The sequence below is a fragment of the Gymnodraco acuticeps genome, unplaced genomic scaffold (assembly GCF_902827175.1).
Source record: "Gymnodraco acuticeps unplaced genomic scaffold, fGymAcu1.1, whole genome shotgun sequence".
NCBI classification, from domain to species: Eukaryota; Metazoa; Chordata; class Actinopteri; order Perciformes; family Bathydraconidae; genus Gymnodraco; species Gymnodraco acuticeps.
The window spans coordinates 1,461,313-1,486,963 of NW_022990368.1; the positions used below are offsets into that span (position 1 = coordinate 1,461,313).

General features: G+C 42.6%; 2 protein-coding genes across 3 annotated transcripts; both read right to left on the reverse strand.

Annotated features, from left to right (window-relative positions):
• Positions 1-5,378: 5,378 nt before the first annotated feature.
• Positions 5,379-15,285, reverse strand: LOC117551423 (hexokinase HKDC1-like). 2 transcript variants are annotated; one of them, XM_034224320.1, is made up of 21 exons: positions 14,998-15,285; positions 13,626-13,788; positions 13,349-13,506; positions 13,021-13,143; positions 12,847-12,942; positions 12,614-12,713; positions 12,252-12,435; positions 11,999-12,154; positions 11,685-11,918; positions 11,410-11,551; positions 10,809-10,965; positions 10,531-10,679; positions 10,194-10,313; positions 9,574-9,669; positions 9,016-9,115; positions 8,573-8,667; positions 8,297-8,463; positions 7,704-7,859; positions 7,344-7,431; positions 6,386-6,531; positions 5,379-6,079 (listed from the first exon to the last, which is right to left on the reverse strand). In XM_034224320.1, exons 1-21 carry the CDS (start codon positions 15,058-15,060, stop codon positions 5,944-5,946), a joined length of 2,829 nt encoding a protein of 942 aa, XP_034080211.1. In that variant the 5' UTR covers positions 15,061-15,285; the 3' UTR covers positions 5,379-5,943. The 2 variants fall into 2 exon arrangements, with proteins under 2 accessions (XP_034080211.1, XP_034080212.1); XM_034224321.1 differs by having other exon boundaries at positions 8,297-8,460; positions 14,998-15,060.
• Positions 15,286-15,976: 691 nt separating this feature from the next.
• On the reverse strand, positions 15,977-24,783 carry supv3l1 (SUV3-like helicase). The gene is made up of 16 exons (XM_034224326.1): positions 24,519-24,783; positions 23,755-23,832; positions 23,116-23,223; positions 22,902-23,016; positions 22,087-22,255; positions 21,731-21,842; positions 20,544-20,621; positions 20,195-20,286; positions 19,900-20,080; positions 19,498-19,591; positions 19,245-19,364; positions 19,017-19,116; positions 18,827-18,907; positions 18,491-18,667; positions 18,034-18,182; positions 15,977-17,182 (listed from the first exon to the last, which is right to left on the reverse strand). Exons 1-16 carry the CDS (start codon positions 24,781-24,783, stop codon positions 16,765-16,767), a joined length of 2,337 nt encoding a protein of 778 aa, XP_034080217.1. The 3' UTR covers positions 15,977-16,764.
• Positions 24,784-25,651: the final 868 nt, after the last annotated feature.

The following is a 25,651-nucleotide window of genomic DNA, read 5'->3' on the forward strand; positions in this document are numbered from 1 at the left end:
CTGCCGTGTTTATTAATCCAGCCAGGTGAAGGCAGTGCTCTCGCTCCCTCTGCCGGTAACGTGGGTGTAATTACATCCCTCTTTCTGTTCGGCGAGTAGCAGCAACGCTCTACACTTTCCATTAAGCAGGTAGCTGGTGAAGGCTGTGTTCCCGCACCCGCTCCCGGCTACGCTGCATCTGGCTACCTACGGAGTGGCTCATTCATGTAGCGCCTGTATGGCTTCTTTTGAGCCATTGAGAAATGTGAGCATCTGAGGGAGGTTCTCACGGTAAACGCCTGCATGAGCCGTAGCTGCATGCCTCGGGCGCTCAGAGTGGCTAGAATCACTGAAGTGGAACGTCTGGCAGCAGCCAACAGACAACTCTCCTTGTCACATCCTCCTCCAGATCAATTCGGCCGTTCCCGGCGACTTGAGGGAGCGATGGCTATGTGTGCTCCCCCCAATAGAAGGACTAGAAAAGCTGTCCTCTAAAGTGGATCGGCTAGCTGCCGATAGGGGCATGATGAAGTCGCCTCTTGGTCCTTCAGCCTGGGCCCGGTGTAGGGGCCTTCGGTTGACGCCCCTCCTTCGGTTGGCGCACCTCCTTCGGTTGGCGCACCTCCTTCGGCTGACGCACCTCCTTCGGTTGGCGCACCTCCTTCGGTTGGCGCACCTCCTTCGGTTGGCGCACCTCCTTCGGCTGACGCACCTCCTTCGGTTGATGCACCTCTGTATGAGGAGGCCTTGTCGCTGGTACAGACTCGTCGCCAGGTTTCGCTGGCCCAGTCACCACTAACGGAGGCATGTAGGAGAGTCCTCCGTAGCGTACCAGTCGAGCCAGGGGAGCTGTTTAGGTCAGCTGCCCTGGAGGCACTGGAGCGTGCCGCCCAAGCTAGGCAGACCAGGCAGCAGCTCTCGGGTCTTCGCAGACCTGTGCCCACTCCCAGCAGGCCCAGGGGCCGCTCTAGCAGCCGCACTCAGCCGCCGGATTACAGGGGTGGTCTGCAGAGGTCTTAGCGGCGCGACCCAATGACTTTCGTGCCCCAGGTCGCCCGCCTTCCAGACGGCCTCGTGCCCCAGTGCCCCCCCGGTCGTCGGCTGCTTTCCCAGCAGCAGCTCAGTTACTGGGCGGTCTGTACTTCCGTCCCTTGGGTGGTTTTCACCTTAACCCAGGGGTACGGACCGCAGCTCCGGCCCCTAGCCTTCGGCTGGGTCTAATTGACAGTCGTCAGCGATCCGGCAGGGGCCCTAGCTCTGGCCCAAGAGTTGTCCGTCCTTCTGTCCAAGGACGCAATCAAGCCAGTAAGACCCTCTGCTTAGCCCAGGGGGTTCTACTTGGCGTACTTTCTCGTGAGCAAGAAAGTCGGCGGATTTCGCCCGATCTTGGACCTCAGAGGAATCAACAGATTCCCGAAGGTGCTGCCATTCTATATGCTGACCACTGCATATGCACAGGTGGAGTGGTTCTCAACCGTGGACTTGAGGGATGCCTACTTCCACGTGGGCCGGGCAAGATGGTGCCTTATATTCAGTTCCTCCGGCCCTTGGGCAGACTGGCAGCTGCCTCGGCCGCTGGGCCCTTAGGCCCGCTGTCGTTGCGCCCCATGCAGAAGTGGCTGAACAGCCTTCACTTGGACGCCAAGTGGCACAGGGAAGTCAGGGTGTCGCAGCATTGCCTCCACTCTCTGTCACGCTGGAGGGGCAGGGCCTATCTCCTAGTGGGCGTGCCCATGGGCGCCATCCCATCCCGCCAGGAGACCATCACCATAGGTGCATGTCTCTCAGGGTGGGGTGCAGTGTGGCAGGGCAGGACCGTTCAGGGTCAGCGGTCTGCCCAGGAGAGTGCGCGCCAGGTCAACGTGCTAGAGCTTCGGGCTGTGCAGCTTGCACTCACGCACTTCCTACCCCAACTGGGGGGCAAGAATGTGTGTGTTCCTTGGGGACAGCATGTACGTTGTTGCTTAGACAACAGTCCCTTCTAGATGGTGGACGTTCTCACTCCACTCTGAATTTATGTGGCTGCGATTTCTGCCCGACATGTTCGGGTCGACGGCGCCACGGCGGGGTGCCACAGGTCGGTGTCCCTCTTTATGAGAGGGGCTTTACGGCAGCGTCCCCCTAGCACCCCGAGGGCTCCGGCTTGGGACCTGCCTCTGCTGCCGGATGCCCTATCATCTCCTCCCTTCGAGACCCTGGCCCAGGTGGGGCTTAGGTGGCTGCCCACGAAGGCAGCATTTCTGCTTGCCATAGCCTCAGGGAAGCGAGTCGGGGAGTTGCATGTCCTCTCCATAAACAATACATGCCCGAGGTGGGACTCTCAGGCGTTGTCCTTTGGGCAAATGTGGCATTCCGGCCCGGGGTCCTTCCACAAACCCACTTCAATCAGCCTGCCCAGCTGGCACGCTTTGACATTCAGGAGTACGGCACGTCGAAGTTGCTGTGCCCTGGGGGTGCCCAAAGGGCGTATATCAAGGCTACTGCCTGTATACGGTAGTAGGAGCAACTCTTCATTTTGCCCTTGCGGCACTAAAGGAGGTTATGCCCTCTAACCAGTGGCTGCCCCACTGGGTTGTCGATACCATCTCACAGGCTTACGGGGCCAGTGGCCGCCCCCTGCCATCAGGCTGAGATGCCACTCTACAAGGAGCATCTCAACATCTTGGGCTGCCCTGAGGGTGGTGCCTCTGGAGACCATCTATGCCGCGGCGTCGTGGGTGTCTTCTGGCACATTCTCCAGTTGTCATCAGGTCAATGTCGTCCCTCCCCATTCTTTGGGCGTGGTCCTTTTGCCGAGCTCCGCTGTTTCCAGTGGTGAGCAAGGGCTTGGATTCTTCATGACATTGTTGGTATAAGTCATCCAGTGCTGAAAGCACCGCCTCTGGCGGTCAGTAGGGACGAAATAGAACGATAGTTACGGCTGTAACTACGGTTCTATGAGTCCCGGATGACCGCCAGAGTTCCCTGTCACTCAGAATTCTTGTGTGCTCGCGAGAAGATTCTGGGAACAGATCCTCTGACGACACCGGCTGATATAGCCGGTGTCACGTGGGTCACAGGTGACTTTGTTGGTATTGGTACTCGAGCTGCGCATGCGCGCGATGGACATATCCAGTGCTGAAAGCACCGCCTCTGGCGGTCATCCGGGACTCATAGAACCGTAGTTACAGTCGTAACTATCGTTATTCATGCTGCTCCTGCAAAAGGCTGAGATATATTAACCTCGAGCAAAACACAGTACAGGAACCTAGCTGTTATTAGTATGGTATAGGACTTTACGTTATATGACACACAAGTACTTTCAGGCTCTAGTTACACATTTGTGCTTTGCCTCCTTCTGCTCTTTCTAATCCATTCCTAGAATATTATAGCCATGTTCTACAGATCTACAGCGACTTCAGATTATTACAGTATATGAAAAGGGAAATTACCTTCATTGACAAAGTTTTCCCATAAGCAAGAGAAGACGGCATTAAACAGTCTTCACCACTGCGATGTTTTCGTCGCATTTTTCCCCAGTCCACTCCACATAGAGATTCACATTTTTGATTTGTTGTATCTTTTGAAGACAAATCAATAATCATCAAATACAGATTAAAGCCTCTGGTCCCTAAGAAAATAACAAATGTAAAACATATTGTTCCCAAAACTGTTCACAGCCTGTCCCTTTGTAGTTCCAGAAGGACAAGCATCTCAACTCGTCCACTTCTGACCATTTCAGTGTTTGTGTGTGCATGTGTGTGTGTCAATGCTCTTATTGTTGGTTTACAGGCAAGACAAAGCCCTACACAGAGCCTTACACTCACACAAAGGAGATGAGTGTATAATAAGACTCACACACTTCACTCCTTCAGGAAGAGTCTGAAAGACGTGAGGGCTTTTTTAGGATTTTCAAACTAGAGTAAAAGCTTACATTTTAAAGGGAGGCAGTTATTTGTTTGTGTACAACAAAGAGGTAGGATGAAAATAGATGGATAGAGGATAAGGAGAAAAGAACATGCCAGTTTCTGTATCACTCTCTTACAGTGGCTTGCTGCAGAGCTGCAGATCCAGCTGTGTGTCGTCAGAGCTGGCCTATGTGCAGTTTAACTGTGAAGCTATTAGGTCACTACTAGGACAGTGAGGGATTACGTGTGTGTGTGTGTGTGTGTGTGTGTGTGTGTGTGTGTGTGTGTGTGTGTGTGTGTGTGTGTGTGTGTGTGTGTGTGTGTGTGTGTGTGTGTGTGTGTGTGTGTGTGTGTTGATAATAAAGGTAATTGGACTGAAATGTCTTTGGTTCACTTATTACATCAAATTTCCAAAACTTTGAGGTCATTCCGTGGATTTATTGTTTCTGTCTGTACTGTTAAAACAGGATGTACCATGCAGACAGGCCAAATAAATAAAGACAGGCAGACAGACAGACAGACAGACGGACGGACGGACAGACAGGCAGGTGATCACAAGGACAGAGAGTCAGTCCAAAGTCACTGAACAGAGCGCTGGTTGTTGAAAATGTGGTCAGCGGCATACCAATCCTCCTTCTGCCCTTCATCAATACTGAGATACTGCTGACTCACACACACACACACACACACACACACACACACACACACGCCTCATTGTCTTTTCTTTATGCAACAGGCACCACATTTTTATAAATTATATAATAATAATAATAATTTAATTGATTTATATACTGTAATTGACTTGAATACTGCAGTCCATCCATCCATCTTCTCCCGCTTATCCGTGGTCGGGTCGCGGCGGTAGCAGTTCCAGCAGAGAGCCCCAAACTTTCTTTTCCCTGGCCACATCAACCAGCTCTGACTGGGGGATCCCAAGGCACTCCCAGGCCAGTGAAGAGATATAATCCCTCCACCTGGTCCTAGGTCTACCCCTTGGTCTCTTCCCAGCTGGACGTGCCTGGAGCACCTCCCTAGGGAGGTGCCCAGGTGGCATCCTTACTAGGTGCCCGAACCACCTCAACTGGCTCGTTTCGACGCGAAGGAAACACTTCAAAATATGGCTGGACGGTAATTAAATATGATATAGTCTCAGTGGAGACTTATTGTGATGTTATCATAAATCAAGATATTTGGAAACATCATTTAAATCCATGATTTAAACAACGTGTGTGTTTTTGTGTAAAAGTGAAGATACTGTTATTACAGCTGTAAATTCTACATCCTTTTTGTTTTGGTGTCACAGGAGGTGCTGACCTTTGCAGCGTGTGACTTTGATATGAGCGTACACTCAGCTCTGCTATCAAAGGCTAATCAGTGCAGTGCTAACGCTGGTATGTGACCGTTCAGCTGTGGTGTGTAACACTTATCCCACAGATGACTTGGTAATGATATGAAAGGAGAGTACTTAGGTCTAAAGCCGTGATAATCCAAGTATGGGTCAAGAACCAAATATTTTTGCTGAGCCAGTCACATTTATTTGGAACTAATACAAAGCCAACAATAAGGATGGCTTTCCTTACAGACAAATTAGAAACTTCTACTGTTTCTTTGTTGTCATTTAGCAAAAATCTATTAATTGGACGTTTTTTTATATTATCGGAAGAGGGTATTAATTCCTTTATTGCAGCAGTACAATAACACAACAAACACAATACCATTAGTAGTGCAAGTGAGATACAAATAAAACATCATGGTGGCTTTAAAAAGGAAACTCACCTTAACAAGCATTATAAACAAATACAAAACTTATCCAAACAACAAAAGTAAACAAAAAGCAAACAATAAAAAAAAAGTGGACAACATAAATCAAGCAAAGACATTAAATAAATAAAACAATGAGCAGCACAAATGGCTGTGTTCATTGCTGTGAGTCCCTTCAGGTGAGACTGCTTTCTGTCAGGTGAGGAGAAACCACGCATGATGCTTACTAACCACTTCAGCTACAAAAACCGCAGTACTGAGGGAATTTGGAATTCCACATTTTGGGGAAAAGAATAAACACACTAAGAAATATTTTTTACTTCTCCAGTTTCTTCCTGGCCACCGCTGCAGTGAGGGCAGCCCCCGTCCCGCTGCCTCCCTCTGATGGCAGGAAGCTCACGGTACACTGAGGAGCCAACATTTTGACAGTCTGCTGGAGGACTCCAGAGAAACTAAAAAACAGCAGCAGAAGACAAAACTGTTAATTCTTTATCAATTTAAGTAATTTGGGAAAGCAATATAACGAGAAATCAAAAACTAAATAATAATAATAGATTCAATCAGTATAGCGCCTTTCAAGGGACCCAAGGCCGTTTTACATGGTGAACAAACTAACTAACAAAAGGGGCGAATAATAAGTAAAACAGTTAAATAAATAGCAGTAGTGGAAGCAGGGGGACTGTGATGGGTTAGGGGTCAAATATAAATAGTTTTGTGCCTGAAGCATACCACGACTACAACACATGAAACTAACTCACTGTGGATGTAGTTTGTAGAGTGACCCGTCCACCCCCACAGTGATGTCCAGATGGTCCAGTCCTCGGTTCTCTTTGATCTTGTCGACCACGGCGGCCAGCCCTGCCCCACAAAGCTGAGCTGCTCGATGGGACACTGCCCCACAAACCTGTACAACAATGAAAAACATTATATCATTGCAACACTTACTGACTGTTGCTGCCACAGTTTGCTCAGACAAACAATACCATATCACTTCTCAAGCAGCAGATCATCCCAAAGGAAGGTTGCAACAGAGAACATGATTTTCTGGAAAAAGTGTCAACATCTCTTAAACTTTCTCTGGCATTTGAGACAATTTAGAGACAAGAAATAGGCCAGAAGTTGTATGTGAATCTACTGTGATGGAGGCTTTAGTCTTGTGAGATGTAGTCTGACTGTGGGAGGCTACTAAAGTAGTAAAATCGATTATTATTTAAGGTCCTTTACACTAATATTTTAACGATTTCTGGCTGATTTGACTGTGCAAGCATACTATAGACTAATTGATTGACATCTCCAGTCCCTGTCCCTCCTGCTAGATTGTTTTGCACCCATAGGGCCGGACAAATAACACCTTTGTTATTAATTGGTAAATGAAAATGTGTGACCTAATATTTTTCCATCCAAGCTTCCCCATTGGCAGAGATCTATCAGCCAGAAATACTGTGTGGGAGGCTTTAATACATTACTTGTTAGACACTTTTATCCAAAGCGACTTACATACTCAATACTGTGGATAAACCCCACAGGAGCAATTTGGGGTGAAGTGTCTTGCCCAGGGACACAACAACATGCTGACTGCAGTGGGGTTTGAACCTGTGACCCCCTGATACCAACACCAAGGCTCTATCCACTGCGCCATACGCCTCCCTATCCAAACACCATGGAGAATTACTAAAGGAATATCTATAAGGTTTCTGATTATTTTCTGTCTCTTACCTCTTTGACAATGATGCTGTCGTCACAGGTGCTGTCGAGGCCCAGCTGCTGGAGAACAGATCTGACCTGCAGTAGAGCCAGGCGGTCACTAGGGGGGGGGGACAACACAGTTACACCATTACAGTATGATGCAGCCACACATTTACAATCACACACACTCATAATCTCCACTGGGGCGTCTGCTAGAAATAAGAATAGTGATATAATTTGCAGATTTAAAATGAATTACTTCAGGTGAAAAAGAGACATTTATTTTGTGAAATTAGAAATTGTCTGAAAGAAATATGGATACATTTGCAGTTGTAGTTTCGTCAACATACACCATTACACACACACACACACACACACAGCTTCTCCTACCTCTCTATTTGTGACAGGTATTTGGTGTGGAATATTCCCGGTGTTTTTAAAGCTTCTGTGACTTGTCCTCTGAACAGCAAACCTCCTCTGGTTAAATTCAATAACACCTGACGAACAACTTCACCTAAATACATCCCACTGATCAGCTTTTCAAACCTGCACACACACAAAGACAAATATCATGTGTTGGATCCACAGAGACCATGATGAACACCGGATCGAGCTATCTAACTGTTGAAAAGGTCTGTATACTCAAAGACTCACTGGAGCGGGGAGACACATACATTGGTGGTTAATCAAAGTACTACAGTATACTTTACATGTAAGCAGTACTTGTTATTCACTTGAATACTTTCTGCTACTTTATACCTCTTCTCCAAAACATATTAGAATATTTCGATTATTAATACAAATTATAAATCAACTAATACATTATAATGTATTCGTATAGATTAAAAGTTACCAGCTGCAACATTAAAGACACATTATTATAATAGGATTCTGAAATGGGCCATTCTGCATACATTTTTTTTTCACTTTTGGTACTTTTATTATGTATTGATGGTAATACTTTTGTAGTGATGTTTTATCACCTTTGTTTTCTAGGGTTCAGTGAGTTTTGGTCGACCTCACTGTCATAATGTGTGATAATGTCATCCAGAGAGCCATCGTCACCCAGACCCCCCCACTCTGTGTTTATACACATCTTCGGTATCCCAGCATGCTCTTCCTTCTTCTCTCTTTCCGCTCCATCATCCTGCTGGGAGCAAGAAACAAATCAGGGGGTTAGATGTCTGGTTTATCATCCAAACATGATTTCAACATCGCCACAGCTCACTTACTGTACAAAACTAAAAGACTTGTTCTACCTTTTCCTCTCCTTCTCTTTCCATTTGTCCTTTCTCTTGTTCAATCTTCTCAATGTTCTTCAGCTCCTCCATGTAGCACACATTAGTGCCAGTTCCTGTGAAACGAAACCGCATGTCTAACATCCAGTAAAATACAGTAGTGGACAGTAACTGAATACATTGACTCAAGTTATTTACTAAGAGGTAAATACTAATATTGCATACTGTTCTACTTCACTACAATTATTGGTTAACTATAGTGACTTTAAACATTCAGATTAATAATAAATATATAAGCAACAAATATCAGGTATTGTTATAGATTGAGATAAAAGGATTTGGACCTTGGTTAAATGTAACTAAATTGAAGTAATGAACACATTGATGCACCAATAATCATAATTACATGATTGATGATGATAATTACATTACAAAAACATGTAAACACCCTGAATGTCACATACCAGCAATCAGTCCAATTTCACACTGAGGGTCTTCACAGGCGCAGCTCATCATGGTCCCCACTGTGTCGTTGACCACTGACACTATGTCCAAGTCAAACTCCTATACACATTTGTGTGTGTACACAAACACACACATTCAGTATATAAAAGGAAAGACATTTATACATGACTCAATATCCAACAAAACACAAACAAGTGTAATGAAGGTGGTCTTTGGTGGGGAAGGCAGTTTGTGCCACTACTCATAGGCTGGGCTCTCTTTTTTGTTCTGTTGTGTTATTTACTCTAAGGTATATAAGAATATAGTGAGTGTGGACTTCATTTGTCATCATTATTGACATTAGTTTGTGGCAGATGTAACGTATCTTGCTTCTGCTCAGATATTAACACACACCTCATCTGATTCAGATCATCATTATGAAACACTGGCCCTGTTGAAGAGCTACAGTGTTCAAAACATTGGTTTGTTTTATTTATTATTCAGGCCCTACAAGAAAGGCTTTTTACTATTTCCTTTCTGGTTACTTGTTCTTATATTTTGGATAAGATTTTACTCACGTTGCGTCTCTTGATGGCTTCCCTCAGCATGCCAACAACATCGTGTCCTTCACAGTCTGTGGCCTTGAAGCGTTTGGTCCAGCTCACCAGTGTGCCCTGAGGAACATACATAGTGGAACAAGGTTCAGAAGTTGATGTTTCTCCTTTGGATGAGACAAGGCACATTTCAACAATGAGATAATGTTTACTTGTGTTTTATATTCTAAGTATTTTGGGGGGTTTTCTGAGGATGTCACAAATTAAACTAACATCACTGATTATATGTGCTACATAAACTGGGCCATTATTTTTTTTAACTGCAATACTCACATCACTTTGGCATAGTTGCTGTATTACACTGTGCATTTCCAGCAATAATCAGTTATTCAGCATAAGGATCATTACTAATAATAATGAACTACTTTTACTACTGTATACATTGTCCTTTAAATACTTTTACATATGAATTGCTGTCACGTTTTTACTTTACCTTCTCGATTATACACATTAGCATATTTCTTTATTTCATTCAAAGATGGAGCAACATTCACGAAATCCAAATGCAATCTGCGGATTAATAAAGTATTTCAGATTCTTACTGTTTTTGAGGTTTGGCCCAGGAAACTACACTCCACACTTACTGTGTCAATCCCTGCCTGCTCGCAGGGGAAGGAGAAGGTGAAGCCTGCAGGAAGACGAGCGCTCTTCATCCCCATGTAGTCCAGGAAGTCACCTACACACTGCGCTATATGATCAAACAACTGAAGACCAACAGAGAAGGAAGGCTTTTTAATGAGAACAAGATAACAATTATGTACTTTTAATGCAATGTTGTGTTAAGAAGCAGAAATAAAAGGTCAAATGACTTTCCTTGAAATAAGTGTATTTGCTGTATTGACAGTATTTCACAAAGCAAGCCAAATGTTCATGTTATCTGCCTGGATTATTTAGCTCAAACACTGCAGCAAAATGTCCTACCTCTTCTCCACTTCCCTGCATTATCTCCACTGGTGTGGGGTAGATCTTGTGGTTGAGTCTTGAGTTCTGTAGCAGACCTTTCTTAAGGTCCACCAGCAACGCTCTGAAGTTTGTTCCTCCCAGACCCAAGGCAAGGTACTTTCCATGCTCTGCCAAAACACAAACTATTAGCTTACTGATTACCTGGTTTTATATCACTATATGTATTCATGGGCAATTCTGTAACAACAACTTTACAACAACCTTAAAGTGTTGATTGTGTAATGTTAGTTTCTAACCTGTGCCATCGGGTGTTTGGTACACATAAGAAGGCAGCATTTTGACAGCAGAGGGGCCTTTACTCTTCAACCCTGCCTCCAGCGCCCCCCTCATCCTCTTCTTCACCAACAGCAGCTGCTCTCCGCTCAGTCTGAGGGGCGACAGCGTCTCATCCACCTGGGATATTTAAAAAAAAAATGTCATGCCATATTATAATGTGATTTACTGATCTTTGTCCTCATGCTCAATATGTTTTATTGTCAATGATCATCAGGTGATACAGTGTGTTCATACTGTCTAAAAACGTTTTGGAGACCAGTGCTCAAGTCAGTCAAATGTAAAAAATATGTGCAAGTTAAAACATTTTATAGTGAGGCATGTTCTTCTTCTTCTTGGTTTATTTATAATCGGAGAAAAAGTGGGCATTTTATGACATAAACTCAGTTCAGTGCCAGTTTGGCTGGCATGGGATTTTCTTATGTTATATTTTGCCATAAAAATGTCAATTTTATATATTTTACAAAGTAGTGAGAAGCGTTTTATCGAGTTGGTAGCATTCATGATGATATAAATGTCTACACTGGAAAAGACACCATTTATATACACACATATTCTCCTAACCTGTCGCCTTTGTGATGCCAGTCTTTGTGCGACGGCTGTGACCAGAGCGGCTCCTTTGCTGCTGCCGCCGTCTGAGAGCACAAACCTGACATGGCACTCAGGAATCAGCCGCTGCACCACTTTATGGAGACGATTAGCATACCTGAAAGTAAAGGAGTCTAATGTTTAAGATCTATGGATAATCTGTAGCAGCTGCAAGTAAAAACAATTCCAGGTTATGTTTCTCCAATGAACATATGATGAGGATTTTGGTGAATAAATCCAATAACACTTACCGTGGATGCGTCTTGTAGACAGTCCCATCCACGCCAACAGTGATTCTTAATGTCCTCAAATGCCGGTTTTGCCTAATTTGAGTCAGGATAGCTGCCAGTCCTGCAGCCACCAGGTTTGAGGACCTGAAGGACACTATGGTGCTGACACGTTGGACAGCAATGCAGTCGTCAGGTGTTGAACTCAAATCAAGATCCACAAGAATATTTCTGGTGTTCCTCAAACCGTGTTTGTATCTGAAATAGACAGAAATATGTGGCGTCAACTGCTTTTACACAGAGGGATTGTAAAACACACACAAATACAGATAACTTACTCCTCCATGGCTGCTACATGTGCAGTGGTTATCTTTCCTTTGGTCCTCAGAGCATCAGACACTTGTCCTTCAAACAGCAGTCCAAGTTTTGCCATCTTTAATACAACCAGCCTCACTAACTCCCCCAGATACATCCCACTGACCATCTTCTCCAGACTGCAGTTAGGAAAACAGGAACAGAATGATTATAAGGTTGATATTCTCCCATCACATTTCATATGATGAAAAACACAAAGTTAGCTTATGTCCTCACATTTGTTTCCCAGGGTTGTTGGAGGCTGCGTCCACTTCCCTGTCAAACTCTGTGATGTAATCATTCAGAGCGCCATCGTCTCCGAAGGCCCCCCACTCCGTGTTCACACACATCCTGCCCTCGTCCCCCTCCACCAGGTCAATGTGATGCAGTTCCTCCATATAGCATGCATTAGTGCCACTACCTATACACACAAGCACACAGGATACTCATATTCATTACTTTAACTAAACATGCAACTTTGTGGAGCAGTACTTGGAAATAGGAATACCTTTGCGCACGTCAAAACACAAATGAGCTCTGAAGCAGCACCCAAAGGAGTTGCAAGCCTCAATCTTTACTCTAAAAGTGAATCAACTCACCAACGATGAGTCCTACTTCACAGTAGCGGTCATCAAAGCCGCAGGTCATCATGGTCGCTACAGTGTCGTTAACCATGGCTAACACCTCTACATCCATACCCTGCAGAGGGAGTTTCAGAGTATAAAGTAACGTCTATCAGCTGCAGTATCTTGTATGCTGAAGGACGTGCAGTCAGCACTAAGCAGACATGTGACTCAATTCATTTGGTAAAAAGTTCAAACAGCCATCTTACCCCAGTCCTGTTTACAGCCCCTCTGAGGGCCTGGACCACATCTTTACCCTGAACACCTCGAGCCCGGAAGTTTTTACTCCAGTTCAACAATAATCCCTACAGAGAAGAAAAAAACATTATAAGAAAATAGTAATAAAGGAACAGGTACAGGTCATGAAAAACCGATGCAAGTACCTGATTTAAGGCGGATTGTTCACAGGGGAAAGAGAAGGTGAGGGCCAGAGGATGTTTCTTCTCCACACTGATCTTCTTCTCATGCAGGAAGTCCTTCAGAGACTCTGACACGTGGTCAAAAAGCTGCAGACAGAGTCAGACAGAAGAAGGTTTGCATGTGTAAAATGTTAGACGACCCCTCTGTTGTTTCCCCTTCTTAAACCCTTTTGTAATTCTGGTCCAACACTCCTCACATTCATGGAGCCCCTATTCAGCATGTTCTGTTCCCTCAATTTAAACCCCTTTTATTTCTCAACACTTCACCCTGCATGTTTCCTCTCCTCTGTACCTCTTTTCCACTCCCAGTGAGTAGCTCCTCAGGTATGGGGTAGGTCTTCTCCTCCATCTCCACTCCTCCTCTCCTGACCCCCGTGCCCTCTCTCACTTTAACTTGGAGCACCTTAAACTTGGAGCCTCCAAGATCCAACACCAGAAAATGTCCTTTCTCTGCAGGAGTGGAGAAGAGAGGCAAACATATATGATCAGCACTGTACTGTATGTGTGTTAATATGTTTCTTCACCACAAATTGACCTAAACAAGTGTGAAAACTCTTAATTCGAGCTACCTGATCCATCAGGAGTGGAGTGCACGTGTGTTGGCAGCATCTTCACCGCTGCTGCAGCGTTGCTTTCCGCTGAAAGGCCCTTCTTCATTTCAGCCTGGAAACGAGTGGAGATGTCACTTAGCTGGTCGTCATGGAGATGCATGGCGTACATAAACCTGTCCACCTAAAATACATGTAAGGACAGAAACAGAGTGGTTAGCAAACAAAAGCAAAAGGCAATGAGGCATACTAATGTATTCTTACTTTATTTTGTTGACAAGATAGAAAACAAACACTTTGGAGATTCACCAAAGATTAAGTTTCACAAAAACTTAAGGTTTATCTTCTTCATAATTGTGAGGATTTGGTCTGGATTGGAACAGTTATCCATCATCAGCAAATGGTATCTTTTATCTTGAAGGTTTGCATGTGGCAAATGTCACAAGGTCTGTTGCAGCATGTGCTAAACTCAGGTTTTATTCTTGTATCAAAAGCTCAAAGGTCATTTTGTTGTTTACAGTAACTTATCCCAGGACCTGCTGCTTGAAAGAACATGTTAAAGGAGAAGCAGGAGACTATTTACCACTAGAGACTAGGAAATAAAGGGTGTTCAAATTAAATTGCTCAAGAAATTACAAAAAAAGGGCATGAGTCAAGAAGTCCCACTCTGTATACTCATAGACATATTATGTGTACAGTCAGCCGCTAGACTCACTGTGGTGCCATGTTTAAAACACAAGGTTACTCTGGTAATCACAAGTGTGAATGTGTGCAGTGTTTTTTTCAACACTTTGTCCCTGAGAGAGTTTGTTTGTTCACATCTGCACAGGAGCAGTGACACCGCCCGCCAGGGAACAATGTTAATCATTGCTCAGGAGAGACACATGGTGACACAGTAACTAATAATGATTATGGAACCTTGATCATCTTTAACAACAGCTAGCGTCTTATCTTTTGGATTTGGAAAAGATAGTTGTAGGAACGTCTGCAAACACTCAATAGGTCAAGTATCTAATACAATATCAGGAGTAGTTGGATCCCTTTATAATAATTATACTGCCAGAAGGCCCCACTTTGAATAACGCAGCACACATTAGAGCCATACATGAGAAGTACATATTTAACATTTTAAAATAAATGTGTTTGTGGACTTGCTCCAAGTTGCACATGCATGTCAGATGTCAGATATAGCAATATAGATTTGGATATGAATTTAGAGAATTGTGTATATTATAAATTGAGGGATTATGTTTTTAAGAGAGGATTCTGTTTAAATACACATCAGCAATCTTTCTCAATTTCATACATTTTTCTTTGTAGGGGATTACATTTGGAAAGTAGTCTTTTTAGTGCTGCAACTAGAAAAAAAGTTTAGTTGTGAGCTAGCTCTTACCTTCTTGGTCGGGTCCTCCTGGAGTTTGGAGAAGAAGGACAAAACAAGGTGAACTGCAAACATCTTGACGTGCAACACACACCACTTGGTTTGTTAATGAGTCTGTGTTCCTCTGTCAGTGGGCAAAACAACTGCACACACTTCAATAAAAACAGTAAAACACAGTTCGGTTTGTGCACAAGTTGAACTACAGTCTGTTGTTTTTCTCTCCTGGCAGACTTGTTTTGATGTGACTGACTGAGTCCACTGAGCAGAGCCTCCACTCTAACTTAATCATTAACAGCAGGCCAAACCCCTTCATCTCATCATTTCCTTCAATCTCTCCGTCTGTCCGCCCAACCCTGTCTCCTTGTATCTTCAGTCCAACATTAGACCTCTACCCAAGTTCTAAGGAATCTTGCAACACCAGCAATGACTTAACTCAGCAAAGGTCATGAAAATGAGGAAGTGTAATTTAAGCTTGGACAGAACTTTGACATAAACAATTATAATAATGTGAAAAATAACTTAATACCTCTATCTTACACCAACAACAATAAAGTTTAGTTATATCAAGACTACATTTTGTGTAACTGTGTGAAAGGGTGCACAAGACATTGTTTAGACACTTGAACATAACTACAATAAACATTTAGAACAAGCTTTAAAAAGACCACTTCAATTGGTAAAGAAGGGTAAAGCAGTATCTAAAGGGATTTGTTGATGTTCTGTAGAGGAACATCCATGTTTTGTTATTCCAACTGATTTGGTAAAAGGACATTCAGATGGTCCCTATTGTTGATAAACTCATCTTTTGTCTTTTGCAAATTGGTACATTTGATTGAATCTCTTTAGAGCCCTTATTTCCTCATCATGACCTTTTGAAAATTCTCTTGTGAAAGTCTTGATTGAATTATGCCAATTGCTTTTCTTTCATCATGCGTTAGCATTATTTACTCAAGGTTTGAGCTGCTCAATAAAACATACACATGAAATCAAGACCGTTAAAACATAGTACATTTTTAATTGACTTGTGTTTTCATCTTAAATATACAAACAAGAAAAAATATGGCATTTTATCTGTATATGGACACTTACAGGGCTGTAATCAATATACATTTATTTCAGATTAGTTTCACCGCTCAATTAGGTTGCATACATATTCACGCCGTTCCGAGGGTTCACATTTGAGTTTACAAATCAAAAGTAACGTTTTGCAGACCTGCATAACACACACACTCACAGTGCATGTTAAAATGTTTCTTGGTCACAATGCTTCTCAAAGAGCATTACGGCACCAAGTGACTCTCCATTAAAACATCGTGGTAAACAATGTTGTCAGCTTCTAGTTGTGGGCCGATAGCTCAGGCAGGACATCACATCTCCCACATTAATGCGTGACAACAGATACGTTTCTTCGGCGCTAAATCCAAATATTGAAATGTAAAATGTGGTCAGTAAAGTTTGTTGTTGGGTAATTAGACAGTTTTGAATAATCTTCCACTGTGATGTATTTTAATCTCCCAGTGAAAAGGGAGAATACAATGACAGCTTTTATTAGGGTAAATGTAAGCAAAACATGTAATTACCCATTAATCTGGTGTCCAGACCAAATTACTATGAATGAACCGGTCTTGTCAAGCTACATTTTTATGTTTAATAGCTTTAATGATACCTCCAGGGCAGAAAAACATGATTTATTTGAATCAAACCTCCAGATATTATCCAAGGCTCGTATCAATTATCCCTCTCCATAGGAGCAGCAAGGATCCCGTCTTGTTTTCTTCACTACTTCTTCCTTTTATTTTTCACCCTGGTGTTATCTCTGTAATCTTTATCGAGTGCGCTCTGATTGGGGACTTCCTGCTTTTTATTTTTTGACCACTCCACCTGCAGCTGCCGGAGCAAATCAGGAGTCAACAGCCCGTCTCTCACCAGACGACCAGCCAGAGAGCTGTCCATCAGTTCTTCCACAGGGCCTCTTTCAGCTCTTTTATTGCTCACATTGGTCACATTAGCAGCGCTGGCACTTCCGCTAATAGCACCCTTTTGTCCCCGCCTGCTGCCCAGGGGGGCGGTGATGGAGGAGTTGGTGGCTCGGATGAGAAGGGTGATGTTTCGGACGCCCTGTTTTATGATGTCATCAAGCTCCTGCTGGGATTCCCGAACCATTGCCGTGTCTGGGAACATGTCCATGAAACGGTAGCTACAGAGACAGACAGACCTCTTTATTAAGAAAGGACCAAGCATGAAAAAAATCAAAGAGGCTTTATGCCAGATTTAGCTATTAGCTAATATCCATCTGCAGCGTCTGGGCAGTTACACAAAAACAAACACTAAAAACAGTACATAGCATACACAACTATAACCAGGGGTGCACATAACTGGTACGCAGGTACGCATGCACGGCAACAATCTGAAATGCGTACCGTCACTTGTGTCACAAAGCGCATTTGCGTACCGACGTACTTGTGAAGCTTTTCCAGAAGGCGGTTAGATCACCGGACGACAGAGTCGGTCTCCGTGTGCACAGACAGGGCTGCTGTTAACGTCGGTCTGTACAACGGAATTGTGCCAAAACTACGCCAACCGGCTGCGGAGGTCGACTTTCCTGAAGTACTCCACTAGCACCCCCGCGCCCCCCCGTTGACGTTCGCGATACAGAGGGCTTCATCAAATTACTTTGAGTGGAGCCAGAAGTTGGAGTACCAAACACAGACTCCAGGTACTCATCTGAGTACCTCACTGAGAAAGTTATGTGCACCCCTGACTATAACAACTTATCACAGCAGAGACTTTAAATATAATAAATGTGTTTCATGGTCAAATTAATGTTTTCAAGATTTCACGTTTTAAGGACAGCTTGAGCATATTCCAATGTTTAATGGCTGTACATATAAAAGCTGATTGTTAATATTGTGAATATAATGCTGATGTGAAATCTAACTAAGATTCGCACATAACTAAAACATGATTCAGTCAAACGTCAACTGTCCATAATGATCTAATTAAAATGACAGGCACAAGAGGTGGAAATACTTTAAAACACTGCGTTACCTTAACCAGAGGTACAGATCGAACACATCGTGAACAGCTTCCAGGTGAATGAGGTCTTTTATGTTTTTGGGTGCAGACAGAGGCCAGCTGACGTGGCGACAGACCCAGTTGTACGTCAGCGGCTCGTCCCGACTGAACTGACGGGCAAACTGAAAGAGAAACAAGAACCAGATCAGAGGGACGACGCTGTAGGATTCTATGAAAAGCTTAAGACAAGCAAATGGAAGGAAATATGTTGAAACTAAGACACTAGTTTTAATGTCTATCAATTTAGGTGATTTAATTGTGTATCATGATATCTCGATATATGAACTAATTGTGATAAGATGTTATTCTAATAGGATATATTACCATATAGATTTATCGCCCAGCCCTAATCGTAAAATGGCTTGTCCCCCTCAATTGACCTCCTTTAATCTCCTGTCTCTTTCCCATGTTTGCTTCCACTCATCCTTACCTTTAGGAAGGAGGTGCATACAAAAGGTTGTTTCTTGTTGATGGGAGCAGTGCAGAAGACGTAGCGTGACCTCAGGTTGAGTGGGATGTGCTGAATCATATCAGCCAGGAACTTGAAGTCGTCAATGTTGCAGACAAAATACATGCCGTCCACCTGAGACAGGCTGACAAAAATGTCCTGCAAGGCAAAGGAGAAGCATCAGTTTGTGAGAAAAAGGCTATGGTGTGCAAGTAATAAACCAAACCACAAAAACAAAACATAACCAATTCTAGATAGCAATTTTTATTAGTCACAAAATGTCAGAGACTAAATATATGAAAAGATGGAAATACTTACGACAAGGTTGGACAGGGTAGCATCAGGTAGATGATACGCAAACAGTTCTATCTGCTCTGCTGTAGGATGCAGACCTGCAGTCTGAGACAGAGGAGAGATGATTTCATCCATCAAAATCCATACTTTTTGATTATTTATTTTATGGGTTTACCGAAAGAAAACAAGTGTGTGTTTGTGTGTGAATCATCACCTGTATGGGCTCTACAGAGCGGCTGAGGAGCTCTTTCAGAACAGGCAGGTCGTCTCTGTGCATGGTGGTAACTTGTCCCTCTTGATATATGGAGGAGAATCTAAGAAAAGTGACAGAGGACATGAGTTTAAAAAAGCCCTTGATAGAAACTTGTTTAATAATCTAGAAACGTTTCCAACCCCTTTCCCTGTCCTAAATTTGAACACTACAAGTGGAATTGAGACTGACCTCCCTGCGCGTCCAGCTATCTGCAGAGCTTGTGACGTGCTGATGGTGTCCATCTGTTTCTCCCCTTTCTCGTTGACATTAGGCTTTATTAGACTGTTGAAGATGATACGTCTTATACTCCTGGAGAAAGAAGAGAAGAAAGGTGGACCAAAGGATAATCAGTATAGTTATTGTCATCTACTTGATAGTCAAATTAATTGTTGTTGTTGTTCTTTTCTGGTTAAATAAAGATGAATAAAATGATAGTACTTACAGGTTAAGGCCCATGCCAATAGCATCTGTAGCAACCAGTATCTTGCAGGGGTCATCAGGGTCATTGAACTTCTTGGCTTGGGACAGCTTGGTGCCTGTAAATCACAGAAAAGTCCCACAAAAAGCTCAAATACTGGTTGGTAGAGTGCATGCATGACATAAATGTTGCATTTCTTTGATTTTCAGGTTGTTTCTGGACACATTTTGGGTTCAAGCTGCAGCCAAATAACAGAAACGGTACACCGCTTTCAGGCAGATGCTCCATGGATGGAAGAGCACATTCACGTTTACAGCTAACCCTTTGTCATCAAAAGGTGTTTTGTCCTTACACACAAACATACATCTACCTATAAGTCCTTCTAAAAAACACCCTTATTCACACCGGACGAGAAGCAGAACTCACCTGGAGGTAAGCTCCCATAAATGACAGCACATTCCAGTCCTCTGGCCTCAATCTGTCTGCTTATGGAGTAGATGTCATTTTTACTGAAGCAGACAATGCAGTCTGCTGGTCTCAAGTTGTTTAATGACTCCACAGCATGATCCAAGATTTCAAATGGAGTTAAACGCTTGTAGGTGTTGACCTGAAGAGCGAGAGGAAGAAAGAGGTTACAAAAAGACAATGATTAAAAAAAGAAAACGGTGAATAACATCAGTGACCTCCTCACTTCCTGCCGTTCTAAATGTTACAGCCGTACCTCCATCTCCTCTCCAGTGGTGAACATCAGCTCTCTGATAAAGTGAATGGCTGCAGGTTCCCCACACACATGGATCTCCTCCGCACAGAGACCTGCACAAATACAAAGAACATGTCAGCTGCCAAACTCGGAAACATCAAATTCAAAGCAGATCATGCAAAATGAGTTTACAAGACGTTAGAGATGTGTCTATTTTGCCTAAAATCATGCATTTGTAGGCATGTGTCGTAATGTGACAAAACAAGATATTTATTCTTTCATTGATTCATTATGATGTTACATTTGGAAATAAACTGAATGGTACAAGAAAGTTTAAGAGTGTGTGTGTGTGTGTGTGTGTATTACAAACCCAGTAGTGCTCTGGTCCAGGCCCAGCCTCTGGAAGGATCTCTGATCATCTGAATTTCATCAATTACAGCAACTTCATCTATAAATAGAGATACACAAAACATTAGACCCTCCAGAAAAACGCGATTCTGCGATCGCAGAATTTACCGCATAATCAGCAAAATGGCGCAGATTTTTTAAAAGGCCGCATATTTATCAAAAGGCCGCATAATCCCCACATTTCCACACAAGGTTGAGAAAAAAAAAAGTTTACTCGTCTTGACGTGAAGTAGTGATGATGATGATGACGCGACGTCATCAGCTCGCGCATCACAGAAGGTAAACAACACCGTAGAGTGAACGTGTGGAACTCACACGAGAGAGAAAACACCAAGATGAAAAAATCTAATCCATCTCATTTACCGACGAACATTTTTGCTAAAGACCGGGCAAAGCAGTACCCCGATATCTTGCACGAAAGTGGGGGTAAACTATTCTGCACCCCGTGCAACTGTGTGTTGGAGCATAAGAGAACATCGACGGTGACGACCCACTTTGATTCATTCAAAGATTCGAAAATGCTTTCTGCTGCTGCGGACAAGAAAGCCAAACAACTCACGTTCACCGAGGCATCAACCTCCAAAACCCTTTCGAGGGCTACAAGAAACGAAGTGAGTAGCCTACAAGATCGAAGCTGGTCAGATAACGAACGAGTAAATGAATGAACAGAATGAGGCGGAGAAGTGTGTGTGTGTGTGTGTGTGTGTGTGTGTGTGTGTGTGTGTGTGTGTGTGTGTGTGTGTATGTGTGTGTGTGTGTGAGAGAGAGAGAGTGTGATTAAAATAGCCCAATTGCTTTTACAATAAATAAACATTGAATGTGTTTAATTGAATAGTAAAGGGGTTTAATGTTAGTGGCAGGTTGTGTGTGAGAGAGAATAAATAAAACAGCCCAATGTTTAAAAAAAAAAAATTTAGCATATTTCGCAACTTCCCGCATAATATCACATAAAAACCCTGCATGTTTAATCGCATAATCAAGGATTTTAGCCCGCGTTTTTCTGGAGGGTCTAAAACATGAATTAAATGTGAACTACATCTTTAATACAAAGGAAAGTTTATTTAAGTTTTTGTGATTACAATGTCCAATAGAGAAATGTTGAGTTTTCTTGTATGAACTAAAAGGTTTGTATGTATAGTGTTTACTTACAAGGTGTGGTGACGCTGCACATCTCAATGGTACAGGCCACGTGAGCAGATGCTCGACCATCGGGGTCCATGAAGCTCCTCTCCTCTCCAGTGACCAGGTCACAAGGCACACCCTGCAAATACACACACACAAACAAATAAACACATGGGGCAATAGTCAACAATATGGTGTGGTGAGAAAGAGATTAAAGATGACTTCTTCACAGAGATGGAAAATGGAAAAGACAGGATCGACCGTTAGATACAAACTTGCTTTAATATTAAGTAGTACCCACTAAGACCTAAAAAGATTGATGTGTAAAAGCAATGGTGTTTTGCTTTAAACCAAAGAGATGACAGAAGAAGACAAATACGTACTGCATTGTTGCTCTTTTCAAAGATCTCGTGGGCCAGTAGTTTCAGGGGGCCGCAGTAAACTCCAGACTTGGCGGCCAGGTAGCGCTGGATGGCCTGGTAGGTTTTACCGCTGTTAGTGGGACCAGCATGGAAAATCACTTTCCTCTGGATAGCACGAGCATCAGGGTACCTGATTAAACAGACATACACAAAAGGACTGTAACCACAAAGTAACACAGTGCAAGTTAAGACACACACATTCAGATGGTGAATACAACCTACAGCCAGTAGAGTGGAGGAGTTTAGACGTTAAGTAGACGTATGGAAATGTCTTAACTATCTGAGTGAGGACATAAATAGAATTTAGTGTTGCGCTTGTAAATCTCAACTGATCAAAGATGAAGACTCTCTGCATTCAACTCTCGGCAGTCTGTCAACTATTTGCTCTTACTCTCAAAATAAGCTAATCTGTTTTCACCATGTTAGGCTGAAAAAATAGAAATATAAAGAAGGTGTAAGACATTGTAGAAGAGCTAAATGTCCACTAGCCGTGATGCTAATATATGCAGTGTAATGAAAGCTCGTAGAATGCCTTAAGCCTTCAGGAAGTGTCCTATGTTAGAGCTGCTATGTGACAACCATAGTTTTGTCTGGCATTGAAAAGGGATTTCAGATTTGTCTGACTGAGTAAATCAGAACATGTGGGATGCCCTTCATTGAGATGCACTGAGAATCATTGACAGGTGAACTTTAATCAAGTCCAATTGTGAGGCCAGTGAAGATGTATACCTGCAGATATCAGATGTATAAAGAACAGTCGTCTCTGTAATACGCACCAGTTGGCAGGAACTCTGAGGTCTGAGATCTTCCTCAGGTCGTCCATACAGTCCAGCATAGGAAAGATTTGCTTGGCATGACGCATAAAGTACGGATAGATGTCATCAAGATGACCTGGAGAACAGAAATTAAGTTATTTAAAGTTTCAATGTAATTTATCAAAATGATCTATTGACAAACTCTATTTTGAGGTTTTATTAAACGTGAACACACCTGACCCGGAGCAGATGTCACTGAGGATGATGTGCAGATCGGCAGGAAGGAACAGCGTTTCCAGAACATACTTCCTGAAGCTAATGAAGGCCTGGTGGAACAGACGAGCTGTACAGACAAACACACACACAAAATGATCACCACACATAGCATGCTGTTAGATTTCTGTCCATATCACTCCGACTTCAGCATTTTAAAACTTCACAAAATCTTTTGTGTGGTCGCCATTGTCCGTAGGTGTGTATTGTGTATGTTTATATGTGCTATCTGCATGTGTACTAAAGCCATGGGTACATTTATTTTCCTTCACTATGTAAGATCTTTATCTGCGGAGGAGTTACTTTCCTAACAGGGACTATACAGTATAGTGTATTGTATGGTAGGACCATAGACTGGGTAGGACCAAGGCAGCTGCAGTTAACAACCCCAGCTGCTACAGCTGCTGTTCAGCAACAGCTGGATCTCAGAGATGATGATGATTGACTCAAATGTGTGACCAGCAATTTGCCTTCAAGTAAACCATTCACATGCACACATAAGACAACAAGCCATCATTCATGTACAGTATTGCCCTTTCAAGCAATGTGTTACATCAGACGTTTTTTGAAAGCAAAGTATGAACAACTTATTATTTCTTACCATCAAGGCCATGGTCTGTTGCCATCTTCTGCATCTCCTTCTTCTTATAAAACTTGTTCAGAACTTTCAGCAGTTCAGCTGAATTAGAGAAACACAATTAGTTTGATGTCTATTATTACAAGAAAGCTAATCAAAAAAATACACACGGTGTTCAAAATACACTGAGGCATCTAAAGATAGCAAAAGCACACAAAAACAACCACTTAACTTTGACATACTTTACTTAGTGCACACTGATGTAGTTATTATATTATTCATTATGCATATATTTACAACATTCATGTTTACATCACTTTAATAATATAATTGGCAATATTCTCTAATTTAACGTCTCCTAATACAATTTGTATTACATTAGTGGGGATTAAGGTGTGCCACAACCTTACATTGGGCTTTGTGTTCATTATATATATTTTAAGCCTATTATTTTATGTATTTCTCATTTTACTTTCCACTTTCTTGAACATATTTAATGAGCATTTTAGTTATTGTTCTCTATAATTTCATTTGAAACGTATGCTCATTTGGCACTTCACTAAACTATACTTTATTCATGCAGTTTGCATTTGCAATACTGTGTACACATATTAACATATTTTAGGCCTGATATTGGATGTATGTCTCATTTTACTTTTCACTTTCTCAAACATATTTAATGGGCATTGTTGGAGTCAGCCTGAGATACAAGATCTTCACAGCCTACGATCGCTTCACTGTGTTAGTAGTTGTGCACGTTTTGTAACAGCTCTGGTAAATGTACTCACTTCTATCGAGGGGCTGTGTCAGCTCCACCCCCACATCCCCATTTTCCGAGGCGTCAGCCTTCAGAGACACCGGGACAAACAGAGAGGTGTCAGGGGGTTTTGAAGAAAAGCTGTCTGATGAAACTGTTCTTCTGGAAACCTGAGAGCCATCCTGGTGTTGTCTGTGCAACAAAGCAGAGCCAGAAGACACAGGACAACGGGCAGCCCGGGGGATAATGTGCCGCTGAAGCCGAGAAAACAAGTGCAAACACCGGTTAGCTGACATCGCTGCGAGTCGATTTTAACCCGGTTGTTAGCACCTTCTGCGGGCTATGTGCAAAATGTGTGCTACTGTCGCTCCATGGTGTTTATCAGGTGTAAATATGTGGATTATATCACACCAGAAACTTCAAGATGCACCAGAGGACGGTCAACACTCTTCCTGCTTACACGTGGGACAGGACCCGTCGCGATTTAGCTGCCCACAAATGTGCCTGTTTTGCGTTTTGACCATACAATGATTTGTATTCAAAACACAATAAAAACGACTTGCTTAAATGAGCCAATACTGTTTAAAATGGATGAAATAACTTGTCATGATTTTTCCGTTTGACATTGTGAAAAAAATGACGTATTTTTAAACAGGCCATTTATATGACTTCTATATAGTGTAAACCTAAGATCGTATATGCAACAGATATTATTCCTCTGCTAAATGTCCCGCTTTCTTTTTATTTTGAGTGAGTACATATAGAAAAGGCTGATACCAAACCAAACTGTAAAAATACTCAACCCACGTTAAAATCCACCACTCAAATCCTTAGTAAAAGTATTTTAGTACGTATCAGAAAAAGGATTTAAAGTATGAAAGTAAAAGAGGAAAATGTTGACTGTCAGTGTTGTAATAAAGAACATAATGGTGATGATTTGGATAAGTATTGCTGCTGTATTAATGTGACCTTGAGTATCCTTGTAAACGGAAAAGCGACAAAATCATTGTTCCTTTTTTTTTTTACACAAGTAAACGGAATTTTACATTTAAGCAACAGCAATATATATATATATTTTTTCAGCTTATTAAATGGCCAGGTTAATTGTTTATTTTATTTTTAATGTATGGATTGTTTGCTTTTATACAAATGTAAAAATAATAA